We start from the raw sequence: 16,544 nt of genomic DNA on the forward strand, positions 1-16,544 counted from the left end.
GCGTTTACTTTGAACTTTATACACGTCTAAAGTAAACATGGATCAAGTTCAAAATTTGTCAAAGACATTTTTGTAAAAGCTCCAACACTTTGTTTGGACGGAATTTTATGGAATTTTAAAATAATGTTAAATTTGATTTTTAATTCGATACAATGTCGAGGCACTAATCATTTTTCTATAAATTCAAAACACGACGAAAATGAGACTTATAAACTGTAAATTTGGTGCACTTCTCTGATCAAATCCCCTTTCGATCGAGCGTTCATACCCGGTTTACTCGAAAATTGCGAGCAAGCATTGATTCGAGAGCCATCACTACTCGTGTGTGTCTCTTTCTCTCTCTCTCCCTCACTCTCCTGGTAGTCCTGGTAGTCCTTCCGCACGGGCGCCGTTCAATACTCACGTATGAATAGCGATGCGGAATCGGACAGCGCCGCGCGAATTCACGATGCACACCCCAAGATTCGTTTAAACGCATCACAAATGGCGCGCACCTGTCCGACGAAATCACCGTGTCAAATAGCGACCGAGAATTTTTGCGCGTCGACGGCGCCGACCGCACTCGCGCGCGTCACTAAGCGCAATCGTTTCGACGTAAAAATAGGGCAAAAGTGTCAAAATCGTTGCAGGTAACTTGATACTGTTAAAGAACGGTGCCCAAAATTGCCAGCACTTTGTTCGATAGAGTTTTAGAGCAATTTTTAGTTTTGTTTTGACCTCAAAGCACCAATCGTTTTTTTATTATTAAAAATTCGAAATTTAAACATTTTCACAAACTGAGCAAAACTAAGCAAAAAGAGTGAAAATATATGACGCTTCTTTTTTATTTAATTTATTACGTATCTTGATCAAATTTTTTACGATACGAAATAATTAATGAGCTGATTGAAGTTTGGAACGTTCCTGGAACGATTTTTTAAAAATGATTTGTCGCTCTTGTCCTTTTGCAGAGAGAAAGTTTTGAGACCCACAAACAAAGTACAAAAGAGACCGATCCGATACATGCGTCGGAAGACACCCTTATACCCGAAAAACCACCCCCAAAATCACTTAAACCATTCTAGCCAAGCTAAAAATGACTTGTCGCTCTTTTCCTTCTGCATGGAGAAAGTTCCGAAGCCCTCACACGACATGCAAAAGAGACCGATTCGATACATGCGTCGGAAACACCCTTACACTCAAAAAACCACTCCAGACTCTAAAAAATTTTTGCTTAGCAAAAAATAACTTGTCGCTTAGAATGGTTTAAGTGATTTTGGGGGTGGTTTTTTGGGTATAAGGGTGTCTTCCGACGCATGTATCAAATCGGTTTTTTTTGCATGTCGTGTGAGGGCCTCGGAACTTTCTCCGTGCAAAAGGAGAAGAGCGACAAATCATTTTTAGCTTGAGGAGAATCGTTTAATTGATTTTGGGGGTAGTTTTTCGGGTATAAGGGTGTCTTCCGACGCATGTATCAAATCGGTCTTTTTTGCATGTTGTGTAAGGGCTTTGGAACTTTCTCCGTGCAGAAGAAAAAGAGCAACAAATCATTTTTAGCTTGGCCAGAATTGTTTAAGTGACTTTGGGGGTGGTTTTTCGGGTATAAGGATGTCTTCCGACGCATGTATCAAATCGGTTCTTTTTGCATGTCGTGTGAGGGCCTCGGAACTTTCTCCGTGCAAAAGGAAAAGAGCGACAAGTCATTTTTAGCTTGGCTAGAATTGTTTAAGTGATTTTGGGGGTTGTTTTTCGGGTATAAGAGTGTCTTCCGACGCATGTATCGGATCGGTCTCTTTTGTACTTTGTTTGTGGGTCTTAAAACTTTCTCCCTGCAAAAGGACAAGAGCGACAAATCATTTTTAAAAAATCGTTCCAGGAACGTTCCAAACTTCAACCAGCTGTTTATATATTGTTTTATGAAAGTTGGATTCGAAAAATTGGAATAGCATAAAATTTATAGGCAAAAGTTCATATTACATTTGTCGCTATTAGAGAAAAATAATTATTAATAATTAAACTTTAAATTTTTCCCGTGTTCAATAATAATAAAAAATAAATTGATTCAATTCACGCGAATTAATAATAAGAAGAGAAAATCGTGATCAAACCTGAATATCACGCAACTGGATGAAGACTATCACTTCTTTCGATTCCATTACAAGCCGAAAGCGGTATCGATAAACGGCCGTGGAGGAAGAGGTTCAACGCGGTTCCAGTAGGACGATTAACCGGGGGGAGGGGGGGGGGGAAGAGGAGCTAACGAGGAAACGAACAGCGGCGACGATGTGATGGTGCAATGAGCAAGAGCGACGGGCAAATTTCAATTACAAACACGTACGTATCGCAAAGTGGTAGACACCGGGCATAGTATTAAAGTCCAGCGGACTTGGCTTTTCGGCGCGAATTCCGAAGTGAGCCCGGAAAGAGAGAGCGGGTGCTCTCTTGCGTCACACGCGCTAGCCGGCATTCATCCGTTTCCATTGAACCCGGCCTAGCTGGTGCAGCCTCGCACAATGCCGGGCTCTCGCTATTGCAAGAGACCTATTATTTCATCGGTTCGTCCCTTTCCTTCGATCCGCGTATCCGATATATTCCACGCTGCTCCCCTCTTTCCGACCTTCGCGTGCCCGACCGTCGATCTTTTTTTTCTCGCTATCTCCCCGCCCTGTACGCCATATTTCGCGTTATTAAGGATCATCCTCGACCGCCGACGCTGCCGTCGCGATGCGCCCGAGCGAGCCGGATCGATTTTCGACTCTCGCGCTCAAGACGCTCGGCGGAAACCGAGTCTTAAAGATGCACTTGCATCTGCATCTCATCCGAAATAAAAAGTCGTTAATTTTAGCCGCGCACTTTTATACGCTTTTTACATTTAAAATGATATAAATATATGCTTAGACTTCGGAGAAGATAACAATAGAAGAAAAAAGAGAAGTATAAAAAGTGGCAGAAATCAATTTAAGATTACTTCTTCTTCGTTCCAATAATATTTTCTACGCTTTCTTTCCTCTTTCTAAAGATAAAATTATCTTACTTTAAATACAAATATTAATATTCGCAACTCTCCATCCTTGAGAGAAACTTTGAAAACTAAAACTTTCTAATACTTTATTTTGATGCTATAAATCTCATCATACTTCATATAACGCCTTACCTAATTTTCTGCTCGTAAATCCTTTGAAAATATTCTGATTTTTTTCTCGAATACACATATTTTTCATATAACCTATATTTATTAATTTATTTTGTTTTTTTTTGTCTTTAGATCAATCAATATAAGAACTGATGCCGCAAGTAAATGAATTTTCTCCTTTTTTTTGTGCATTGGAAAGTAAACAATCTATTAGGTTCTCTCTGTTCGGTCTCGTCTATCTTCGTCTCTCTAATGCACACATGCGTGCTAACAGGAAGCTGTGATAGCTCTTGACAAGCACGTGACGTTTGCGGCCGTCCCGCCACCGAGCATGTAATTATCGCATACCGCGTAGGCAGCTAGTCGCATTGCTACCGGGTGTTCTCTTTCCCACCATACGTTAAACATGTTCGATTGTATTGAAAGGTCCAGAATTAAATGTATTTCTTTGGTATGTGTGTCGTGTGCTGCTTCGCGTTTGATACGAAAAAAATAAAGTCCTGAGTCGTGATGTCATTAATAGTGTGACTTTTTAATAAAGACGCGATTATATCGAATATGATAGTGAATATTTCACTGTGCCATTTCAGAAAAAGTTCACTGTGTGTTTTAGCTTTTAAATATCCACGATTAAATGTACCTTTAAGAACGCGGTTATACCGCGTAAAAACAAATTTTCAAATATACGCGAAAAGTGTGTTTGAAAGTAAATATTAAATCAGTCTGGTGATATCAAAGTCCACTAATATCTTCATCGTTGCACGCGCTTTCAATAAATAAACCCGAAATATTCGATAACTCCTCGATTCCGCGTAGGTCACACGTGTATGTGATATTTAAAAAAATGTCTTGCAACTAGACTTCTCCCGAGGCCGGCTAATCCAGCAATAACGACTACTCGGAAGCGTTCGCAGACGATCATATCCAGCCGACTCTTTCCGCATTAGAGAACTTAATTGCGAGCAGATCGAGTGAAATGCTGGACGCGCGATCTCGTTTTGCCGGTGCTCGTGCGGAATCGCGTATTGTCTCCCGACCAACCTTGCAAGCTCGCTTCATCGCCCACACCCCGTCGGTGTGGCACCCCCCCCCCCCCGCCCCGCCGCCGCCCTATGTGTGCGCCGTCCACGGTAACGAACCATCGCCATCAGCATCACCGACCAGCACCAGCACCGGTAGCGACAACCAGCTTTACCTCTCTCGCACGACAGTAGCGCCGCTGAAAGCCGCTCCTGATCATTCGCGCGTGCTATATTATTTTTACCTCGGCAACTAGAGCGGCGAAACACGTAGCGTTATCAAACAACGGCTTTGTCTAACTTTAATTGAAAATATTGGAATAAATTTTCCAATAGACGTCGCCGATGAAACCGCCACCGCCGTGCGGCACGACTACCCACCCGCGCACAGGGTGAATGGATGACTGAGTCTCGCGAGGGGGGCGAGGGGGGAGGGGGGGGGGATAGAAATATATCGGTAGAGGAGAGAGCGGAGGCTCATCGGCACACTGAGAGATGGGTAGGTAGGTAAATAGCCGTTTTGCGGATGGGTTTATGACGCGGGATTGTTGTTCAAAAATGGAAACGCGCGCTCCGACCGCGTGGCCAGCCAACCGTTTTCGATTGATGTCGTGCCGACACCCACACCTCTCCTTCGTACGAATGCAGCAGGTAGCTCATGACGGAATTGCCGATGCCAGTGGTGCAGTAAATGGAACACACGTATGTGTATACATATGCGCATTCGCGTCGAGCACGGCGGCCGTCGCCGCGTGCTAATGTGTGCGTGTCGGGATAAACGATGAAATCGGTCAGACCGCGAGCGAGCAGCTCTGACGCCTGTTGGCGATTAATACACGTCCTCGCGTATGGTGCGAAGACCTGGTCGCTATCCGGAAAAGGTCGCAGCTATTTTTCACGAACCCTAGGCTGGACAGGCAGCCGCGACGTCCGTTCACGATTACGTCGCGGTAATCTAGCTGATGATAAGCGGCTGTTGTGTCAATCTAGTGATGGTCACTCGTATAAAAACATAATTTATATCGTGAAAAGCGGGGAAAAATTTTTTAAAAGACATTTTATAATTATTATACGGTAATATTAAATTTTTTACTCAAATATTTGTATAGTAATGCAGAATTTTCTTCGAAATTAATAATAATTTAAGGAAAAAATTGTCAATCGTTACTTCTATTAAACTCGAGATGATTAATGAAATTCAAGAGCAAGTAAAATTTTCTAATTAAAAGTCGAGGAAAAACTTCTTCCTTGATAAAAGATTAATATGATCAATGAGAAGCCAAAGATAATCATCCATCATCGACTTGATATCGACACGGGTGAGAGAATCAGCAACGATGGGATTGCAGGGAGTAAAGCAATTTACAAACATTATTTTAATTAAAAGTATTTGGAGGATGAAAGCACTTTCTTCTGATTAATAACGATAAAATGAGGGACGAAAACCAATCATCAGTCATCAACCATTACAATTCGATGTTAACGCAGGTGAGAGCTTCAGCCGGCAGAAATCGTCAGATTGGAGGGCCGACCGGAAGCGAGTTCACCGCTCATCTGCGTCAGGATGAAGCCATGCCCTCAGCCCTGACTTCTGCGCCGATTCTCTCCCCGATTTATCCCCCGATTCTCCCGTCCGTCCCTTATTCCCTTCCGAGCCTTCTCTCGCCCGTACCTTCGCCCCCTCCCCCCCCCCCTCTCCCGTTAACCAGCTCCGCTGGTTGCCTGGGCCCGTCGCCGCCGGCCTCCTCTTCCCGGGGGCGGGACCAGGCAGAACCGGAAGTGCCCGGATATGAGTTTCCGACGCGGACAATTTGCAACGCGAAATTGAATGATCGACTCCGATAACCGTCCCGGGGCTGTTCCTACCCAGCAGCCGACTGCGCGAATTCGAGAACGGCGCCGTCGCCGATGTCGAAAACGAATCGCCGGGCCGCCTCGCCATTATAGCGATTCGTTATCGTCATTACCGGCAGCGACGAGCAGATCGCTCCGGAGGGAGAAAAAGAAAAGGGAGAAGGGGGTAGAATCGACGGCGCAGTTCGACACTGATTGTTGCGGCGTCGATCTGCAAACGCGAACGCGAAGATCCTCCCTCGGCCTTCATAGATTGGAAAACAGCGCGGAAATAAACTGAAACATGGGCAATATTTTGACAATAGTATTTGAATTTTGGGTACAGTAATTGAATGTAGTAACGTAAAGTTAGTTTGTACCAGTGCTACACGCAAACTAGCTTTTTCTATCGATCGATCGTAACGGCAGATCGCAATCGACTGATTAGACACTCCTGGTTTATAAATAACTAAATATATCTTCACGCCAAGATTTTAATCCGTCAAATTTTCCTTAGTTCGGAATTCTCTCTCATTCCCCTTTTGATATTTTTCTCTGATATCTGCATCCGCACCGATTTCGACACTCGAATTAATGTAATTTTATTAAGATTGTTGTTTAGAACGAGATTATATAGTAATAACGATCAATTGCGTCACCCTTTGCAAGCCGGCCGCGCTTCGAGCAAAGTCAACTCTGCGTGTCATGCAGCGATGCGTCGAGCATGATACAATCGATAATGGCGATTAATAATACGGATATCGCGATTATAATTAGCAGGATTATACGGGCGGCGAGAGGGGAGAGCGCGTTATCGTTTAGCGCGACAATAAATTTTCGCCGTTATTCGCGTCGGCGATTTGATCGACGTAAATTTCGTCGCAATTAAACGCGCTGCGCGAAACCGCATTTTGACCGAGGTATCTCTGTACCGTTTCAACAATTGCTGCATCGTTTTGTAATATTTCAGCACGGGCCGCTGCCAACGCGCATATAGTAATAGCAACTTCAATATATGTGTACATATACCGCGTAACACTTTTTGTCGTTGAAACACCCACGAGTTTCGCGTGATTAAAACGTACGATCTGTATTCACGAGTGATTGATTTTTTCGCTAACTGGCTACAAAAAAGAAACAAAATGTTAACTTAAATTCTCCCTCCTCTGCGAAATATTTCATTCATGTGCGCATTTCACAATTGTGCGATTCAATTGTGTGTATTTAGCATAAAATCGTCTTTTTCATTGTCGATTCTAACAATACGTATATCGATTTCAAAAAAGATAGGCGAGCAATAATCGTATGGGCCATAAAAACAAGCAATAACATGATTTTTGGGGTGACGAAATAGCGCAAATTTGATCGATCGAATTTTCGGCGCTTCATTGAGCCCATGTTTCTGGAGCAACCGTAAATAAAAGAAAACTTATCTGTGTCTCTCTCTCTCTCTCTCTCTCTCTCTCTCTCTCTCTCTCTCTCTCTCTCTCTCTCTCTCTCTCTCTCTCTCTCTCTCTCTCTCTCTCTCTCTCTCTCACAAAGGGACGTTCGCGCAACGGGCGGCTTTTGTGCGATTCGTATCGTCAGTGATAGTTGGTAGCTGTGCTGCAGCTTGCAACGCTATTACCACCTTGCCGGCGACAGAACTGAACTCGAGTGGCACATTACAACTGTTTCTGTCGACTGACGCACCGATAGCGTCACCAGTTTCCATGATTCGTTCAACATAATTCAAACAAAAGTTCCCGAAGTTACGGCCGTTGTGTAAAACAGTCGACGTCATACGTACGTATGTCGAATCAATGCGCAGGGAATTACAATCTAACGAGGTAAAGGTAAAAGGAGAAAACGCGGTCTACTTAAAAGTAGCATCGTTTTAACATATCAAAAGTTATGTAAGCTCTACATATATATGTATATTATTTACTCGCTTATATCTTAAAATCTGTGACACAATATATCCAGTAGGAGACAGTAGAATTAGAAACATGTTAGATTAATTTAAAAAAGTATTACTACATATTACTGGATTATGTAATTTCAAATTTTTTAAATAAATCTGTCTACCATTTTTTTGTCAGGCAAAACGCAGTTTAATTAAGACGTAAAAATTAAGATGTTAAATATTCGTTTGTCGTAGTTGTAATCAAGTTCCGCCCACATCATGATTTTTTCACGTTGTGAAAAAGCATGCTGCTTAAAAATAGTAACACCATTTACTGGAAAATATAAAACTGCTTATTACACGACCCAATAACATTGCTATTATGCGATTGTAAAAATCTAATTATCTACAATCGTCTTGTTGATGAAAATCGATTACAATCAATGTATATCGATATCAGAATACGGTCTTGTTTTAAATCGCGAATTTAATTTTTCTTCTCAAGTGTATTAAATGGCAAACAGATCACAATCCATTTAAATATGTTCAGCACGAAACAAATAAAAAAAAAAATCACTCACATCAGTCATCCTTCGTGTGGCGAAGAGGGTGAAGAACGAAAAAACAATGGTATGAATAAATTCTCGGATTTCTGACGATTCCTTCACCCCCATTTTTCGCGAAAAGGTAGAAAGAGACAGAGAGATTGATTCCAGCAGAATCGCTTTCTTATAGATGATTAAGCGAGCGAGGTAGGCGGCGGTCTGCTACTACCGTAAGAAAGAAAGAAGTTCTAGGCGTCAGCCTGCTAAAAATTCAAACGCGCGAATTTCCCCGAGAATAAATTTCCAAGTTTCCCGGCCGGGAACAGCCGAGCAAATACATCGCGCCAAGCTTACCCAGCGCCAGCCAGGGCGGTCCAACTGGAAAGTTTGGCGCATTGTCGTTGAATAAACGGAAACGATTGTTGTGCGCGACGCTCACGAGAGATGGAAGCTGGAACTTTGCGGACGCGCGATGCGCATTTATTGGTCTTCGTGATTGACAACAAATGCGTCTCATTATGTAGAACAACGTAAGTAAAAAAAAAATGACGCGAAATAAAAGCATTTTAATAGAATTTCTCATTCAAAAGAAGAGGGTGAGAATATCACAGAGCTCGGAATATCAAGATACTTCGTTCAGTGCTGCGGGGAATATCGACAAGAAAAGATTGCCACCCTCGCCCTAGTGAGAGATTCTCCATTCTTACGACATACTTGAACGTTGTCACGAACCAGAAAAATAATAAAACAATATCGGTGAAACATTGGAGAAAAAGAAGTATCTTGATTAATTGAAAATTAAATATCCTGATTAATTGAGCATCATGATTAATTGAAAATTGAACATAATAATGAGTAGCATTTATCTATCCTTTTTTACGTAACTAAATTATTCTTGCAAATATCGAAAGACTATCGCGAACAGAAGTTACGTAAAAAGATAAATTTATTTCAGTACTTGATAATTAATTGTTGAAAAAGAGTATATTCTAAATGCAATATTAAATATTCGTAACTATCTTTTGAAATGTAATATTTGCTAAGGAAGGAAGTTCACAAGTGAACAAAACGAAGCGATCCGAAACGGAGTTACAATTGGATATACATGCAAGAGAGTACAAGCAGAAACATTACGACACTTGGATCAATCATGAGCGTGCTTTACGCGAAAGTGCTTGTCGTAGTCGGAATAGCTGTGCCAGTCACGACCAGTCTTAACCGCAGAGTACCAGTTGCTCCGGAGATCATTGGCGGCATTGTTGGACCGTATGTGCATTCGCCTGTCTTGTATTATTCCTGTATATCTCTGTGTACCTCCATCGCGTAAAGGAAACAAGCTTAAGCCGAGGTAACATAAATTGTTTATTCTTGCGAGTCAGAAAGTGAAAGTCCAACTAAGCGTTAAAAATAATATTCCAAATCACGACAAAAATATTTATAAAAGTATTGTTCAATTATTTTCCAAAGCATTTAACCAATTAAAATTCAGTATTTGTGTGATGATCCTTTTCTGACACGTAACTAATATATTTATGGGAAGCTCGAAAGTATCACACATGTAGCATTTAGCTCATATTTCCAACTTTTACATTTCAATTATTTTACCACTTATACGACATCGTTTTCAATGTTGAATTTATTCGTTTTACAACACTTGATGCTATCTATTTCTATGTCTTTGCAAAATTAAGTCTCTCTTTGTTTACCTTCCAACCAGGTCATTTCAAACTGTACTTTCGTACGTTTTTGTTCTTACGAGAATGCTACTCTACTATCGCTGCTCAATACTCGAGCGAGCTTACTTTCCTAATTACGTTGTGCACGATTGTCTTCAAAGACAAGAAATGTAAAGAAATCGATAAAGCATGATCAACGACACCGTCGAACTTCACCTTCAAACTATCGAATTTTCTTAATCAGAATCAAACAATCGCAATGATAACTGTCAAAGTTTGCACGATTAAAATGTGTATTTCGGTGAATGGAGAAATTAAAATGCGGAGAGATTTGAAGAATAGCAATAAGTGAGCGTATCTATTCTTATCGCGGGAAGAGTGCAACGGTACGTTTCGCAACGAAACAATAACAATGAGACTTTTGCACACCGCAAACGAAGCAGTCGGCTTTTGTCTGAGACTGGGCGCGGTGGTATTTGACGCTGGTTCACTGGTATTTATCGGATTGCAAATTGGGGCGGAAATAGCTTCCGGCCTGTTCAGAGCGATTATACCGGGTGCTAGGCTGCTTCTGGTCACGACCCAGATGCACTTCATATTCCTGAACGGCAAGAATCTGGATCCAGCCGTGCGCTCGCAAAATTTGCTCTGCTGCACTCGGAGCAGCGAATCTCCAGTAATTGCGCAGAAGATTCTTCGATTAAACAAAAAATAAATCGTGTGTGCATATCTACAAATATCCGCGTATCATCTACGTGTTGTATTAATTAAAAAATATAAATATATATATATATATATATATATATATATATATATATATATATATATATAACAAAGTCCGAAAACATTAATTATTTTTCGTTACTTATTCATATTTCTGAAACCTAATTCGCAAAGACTTCTTCAATATAAAGTATCTCTGTAATTATAACGAAAATATTTCTCTCGCAAATTTTTTTTTTGAAGTTTATAATGAAAATTTAGAATAGCTTGCATAACACACTGACAATTTTATTCATCTAAACTGGCATATTTGTATAATACATTATACACCGAAATTAACTTCGCTGAATGAATTATGAATAAAAAGTAGAATAAACCGGCTTTAATAAAGCGACGTTGCATCGCAACGAATACAAATGTGGAGGATGCACGCGTTTAATTATTATCATAATAATCCCACTAAGCTCTGAGTTCGATCGCGTGGTAACAGCTACTTTGAACGGTCAGCTCGCAACGTTCACTATTATCCTTTACAAGCCAAGAACAGCTTGATCGGTACGTAGGTGGAGGATAATGGGCGGGCGGGTATCATCCAGGCGGGAATTACATTCCGATAATCAATAAGCTTTTAATTCCGGCAAGCGTCGATTAACCATGCCCAGTATTTATCGAAGTCGAACATGATATTTATATCGGAGTGCAGCACCGATATTTATCGAGATCGCAGTCGGCGTGTTTGTCAACGGACCGTTGGGTCCCGTCCGATATGTTTACGAGAATCCAAGTCGTCCGACCATCGCTATCGAAATTATTCCGACGTGTAAGTGATGCGAACTTTTAATCATCAATATGCTGACGTATTGATTGATGACGAGAATTGTTTATCTCGATGTTGTTCCAATATAAGAATATAAAATTTTTATATATCCACGGTCTCAATAATATCAAACCATAAACCGACAATTTTAATTTGAAAGATAAAGATATTGATACAAATGTATTGATTTAGTTTAGATTTTGATAATGTAAAAAATATACAAAATCTGTCGTTTATATTTAAATAATGATATATTATTTAAATAGTAGACATAATAATAAATTATGTCATGTATCTATAAATTTAACTGTGGAAACATATTCATTACCAAATAATTATAATTATGCGCTTCAAAAGACGATTATAATTCTGAAACCAATTAAATTCGAATACGCATATGATTGAAATCTATTTTTAATATATTTATTGTGTGTATGTGTGTGTTGTGTGTATATTATATAACATTATATATATTTCCAAAATACCTTATAGATAAAAATTGATCCCAAATAAAATAATTCAAAATAAAAGAATTTTTTTTAATTTTACGAAGCTAACTTCTCGCATATATGATTAAATTCTTTTCAATTTTTGCAACAATAACGAGATCCGGAAGAAAAAGCGGACAACGGTCGCTAAAAGGAGAGATCAACGCTAAAAGCGAAATCCCGGGAGGAAAACTCAATTCGTATTAAGTGAGCAACATAGACTATATAAGTCGCAAAAACTAAATCCTCTCGCCATAAAATAGCAGAAAACAATCGATACAGCGTCATTTTTACGATTATTTTTACTTTACATAATACTTACATAAATAGAACAGTACACTGAGAAAAATGGTTTTATTATATTAACAAAATTCTTCTGGTTGACCGTATTTTAGTCGAACGAAACAGAATTTCTGGTTATTGTCACAAAATTTTACACCTTATATCAACACCGTTTGGTTAACTTTACTATAAGGATTTGAATAAGTGTTTTCTTGTTGGATCTACAAAACTTCTTGTTATATTTACATAAATCGCAGCGCTCTGCAACAGTTTTGTCATCACTCACTAAACGGTTGATCAACTGTTCGCCGCATTCATTTGTTACACTGCTACTGCGCCCTCGCTACTCGCGGCGTGTATCGCGCGCATTAGATCTTTCGCGAAGCAATGGCGTTAAGCAGTCGGAACAGTCTCAACTGAGCTCGCTAAAGTTTTACGTCGCGTCGTGGAATCCATTACGGAATATTAGTTAGGCCGATGACAGAGAACGAGAAGTAAGCACTTATGTCTGTCGTAGACGTCTGTCGTGGACGTATGGTAAGGCAGAGAAAAACGTAAGTCGTGAAAGGTTATTGGATACGTGTGGAAACGACTACGACATACATAAGTTTTTACGTCTCGGTCTCTGCCATCAGCCTTACATCCGAAAAGTTTTATGATCACGTGGTGTTTTTTTTTTTTTTTAATGAAATATATGTATACCAGTGATGTAATGTGTGTGTTTCCTACCGGGCTCGGGAGCCGGGAGCCCGGTAGGAAACATCACATCACTGAGTATACTTTAAACCAAAATATATTGTTAGTATTTTACAAAAACCACACTTATCCGAACTTGTTTTTTAACTACAAAGTTGTGTTAACCTAACAAAACGATATAGTAAAGTTAACAAGAAATTCTGGTAGAGTTTTGTAAATCTAACAACACAATGTGGTAAGATTTACAAGAAATTCTGGTAGAGTTTTGTAAATCTAACAACACGATGTAGTAAGGTTTACAAGAAATTCTGATAGATTTAAACAGGATGAAATTTAACAGAATCTTCTGGTAATTCCAACAACAAATTTGTTTCGTCCATTTTTGAACAAACGTACTAGTAGAATCAACCAGAATTTCTTATAATACAACAAAACTTTTTTTCCAGTGTAGTAATGTCTAGATTTAAACTTCAATTTTTTTATTATTTCTTACTTTTGTGGATATTGCTTCAAAAGCAATTATAATATTAAATCTGCAGTATACTTATATTTCTTTTTGCAACAAGTTTGAAATTTAATGATAATTTATTTGCAAGCGGGTGCATTAATATCATTTTATAAGAAAATTTTATAAAAATTTAATAATTTGAGTATTATTTCACATCAGTTCATAAAGTTACAGTAATATTTCAATTGCTTCGCTTGCACAGTTAATTTCATCTAAATCATAATTTGAAATGTCAGTCGTAAGAAATCTGACTGCACGATCAAATCTTTTTTCAGGTCAAATTCTGCGAAAATAGTGAGAGATTGCTTGATGACCACCACAAACGGCGGCTACAAAACTGAGATACGTACTTTTATCGACATACTCGAAAAAGACAGACAGCTACAACGCTGGGGCAGGCCGGTCCTCGACAGTTTGATACGGTTTACGGTAAACACATTTCGTTGGAAATCACGTCATGGGGCAAGCAAGCAGCAACAGCAAGCAAGCAAGCAAGCAAGTAAGACTAGTTGAACCGAAGAGTAGGTGATGCTTCCTAGGTTGGGGAAGGTGCGCGAGTGGTCGCTGAAGAGCTCTTAGCCGACCCTTTGTTGCCCCTGCCATCCCCACTTCTACTATCACGCAAGGGACGACAGGAGGGAACCGCGGAGATGGTATGGGGGTTAAAGGGTGGCCTCGCTCTTGGCCAAAGGCCTCTGATTTACTTAGCCTATCGAGTGCTCTCTCGGAGACTCGTCAGCCAAGAATACTGTATATACTATGTTGCTTGAGATACGCGGGTTGGCAGCTTTCCGGTTTGTCTACATCTCAAAAACGAGCGTTTAGCCTTTGAGATGTTTAGTCAACGCGTTTGCACAACGTTTTCTAGTCCATAGAACTTTTTTCCGCGACAAATAATCAATATAATAATAGAAATTAACACTTGAACAGATCTATCTACGTCGCGACTGCTAAAATTTGATTTTTCAAAATCGCAACGCGATTGAAAAAAAATTGTATCGCAATTAATCATGAAGACATACCGAAGATTCAACAAACAACCCAAGTAGATTCTGCAGTCGAGATTTTTCTCCCTTAATGACACAATATGATCTAATGTTTCAGGACATAAAAAAAGCGAGGAAGCTGTGACAATGGCAGAACCAGAAACCGCACAAAGACAGACAACTCTTTCGCGCGATAAGAAACCTAGAGAGAGGGAAAGAATATCACCGAGTCGGTTCAGGCGTCCACCTTCGCCTTTGTTTTTCTCACGGATCTAACGAGGATTTACCGTTGCTACAAAGCACTACCTGCGTTCGCGACAGCCACCACCACCATCAGCGGCGCGGCATCGGTGTGAAAATCTCTCGATGGCGGGGAAAAACGCGGTTCCGGCAGGAGTCGCAAGAATAAGGCAACGTCGCTGTCTCCCGCAGGAACCAATTTAGGTAGGCGCTTGGACAGATTTAAATCAAATCAGTCTCGCCGCTATATTCGCGAAAATTAATCTGCGACAAGCCCTCCGCCCCTTTTCCGGACCTTACTTTCAGAAAAATAGTGGCGCCGCAAAAGTTCTGAAGTTACGGCTTAAATCGTTAGCCGGCTCGTCGTCGTCTACTAAATTTTCTCGCTTAGCGACGATGGACGTTGAGCCACTTCGCCTTGATAAAAAATTCGGAAGTAATTTGTAAATGAGAATAATAAACTGTAGAATTAATCTTTTGATCAAAGTAAAGGGATGTGAAAGTTACAGCGATAAGTTATAAAACATTAACGCCGTTTATTCGCCCTTCGTTTGCTAATTTTATAAAATAGTGTCGTTAGAAGTTTTTGCTATAAAAATATAGCAACGTGCACACCTATGTATCCATTCATTTCCCTATCTTTCCCTAATCCTTCAATCGTATCGATTACTTTTTTCATATATAATCTTCATCGCCTAATTATCACGTCTAATCATTCGCGTCGTTTTTTAGACGATGTCAGTTGTCAACACTCGGGAGTAACGGGTGGCCGAGAGAAAAATCTCTCGATTTATCGGTGCGCTCATCCGCCTCTGAATCGCATCGACAATCTCGGCTGATTCGAAAGTCTGCGGCGTGAGGAGAAACAAGTAGAAAAGGACGATGATCGCGTCCTAGCGCGGGGCGCGACGAGACGAAGGAAACCTTGATATATCCGCCAAACACAAGGAGCCCGAACACCTCGGCGGGATTTATCGGGACTACGGATAATGGATGGCTCCGCGCTGCTACTGGGGACGCTGCTTTTTTAAATAATACAACGCACAACGCTGAAAAATGCCCGGCCGTTTCGCATGCGAACGATAATCGCGGCTCCCCGAATACAGCGGACAAATATAACGGAAATAATTGGAAAGATTGTTATGAAAAACCATGTAAATACTACAGATACATAATTTTATGAATCGCAATCTGATAAATTTATCAGGTTGCCACAAAATGGAAGAATAAATTATCAAACATTATAAAACAAATTTTTTTTAACCTTGCACGAGACTATTTTAAAAGTTTAACATGATAACAAGTTTAAATTGTATCCTAAACGCAATGCAATGCACATTTTTATATAAGATCATAACTAGGAATGTAAAAAGATGTAAATTTAGAATTTTCTTTTCGTAAGTTCGCAAACGTGTTAAATTCGCATATTATTTTTCCAAAATCTTCGAAACTTTTCGTAGCAAATACAATTAATATTAAATACTAATAATGTGCAAACATAATGTATTTTTAATGTCAATATATATTTTAGCATCATAAAATCATAATGAATTAACGAGATGTTCCATAAAAATCGCAATTATTACATTTTAACTTAAGCATTAGCAGCTACGAAACGTACATAACGATAAAATTTAAAGGATTTCGGCGAATCGAGCTTCCCAGGTGTAGTACAGTGACGACAGCTTAACAGCCTTAACCGACTTTCCAGAGTAAATTTACCTCTAGAAAGTA

General features: G+C 40.0%; 1 protein-coding gene across 10 annotated transcripts in view; it reads left to right on the plus strand.

Moving 5' to 3' along the window:
• Positions 1-16,333, plus strand: part of LOC105674041 (uncharacterized) — a 42,734-nt gene extending 26,401 nt beyond the window's left edge. Inside the window, exons 1-4 of one of the 10 annotated variants that reach the window (XR_010888106.1) lie at positions 9,616-9,742; positions 12,218-12,305; positions 13,860-15,014; positions 15,543-16,333. Coding sequence is in view for 3 of the 10 variants with exons in the window: in XM_012370134.2 (XP_012225557.1) it covers positions 12,885-12,934; positions 13,860-14,083; positions 14,689-14,846 (432 nt within the window). In the remaining 7 variants the exon portion in view is untranslated. The other 9 variants (XM_012370134.2, XM_012370223.2, XR_010888108.1 and 6 more) reach the window with 9 other exon arrangements.
• Positions 16,334-16,544: the final 211 nt, after the last annotated feature.

Source organism: Linepithema humile, chromosome 1 (assembly GCF_040581485.1).
Source record: "Linepithema humile isolate Giens D197 chromosome 1, Lhum_UNIL_v1.0, whole genome shotgun sequence".
Classification (NCBI taxonomy): domain Eukaryota; kingdom Metazoa; phylum Arthropoda; class Insecta; order Hymenoptera; family Formicidae; genus Linepithema; species Linepithema humile.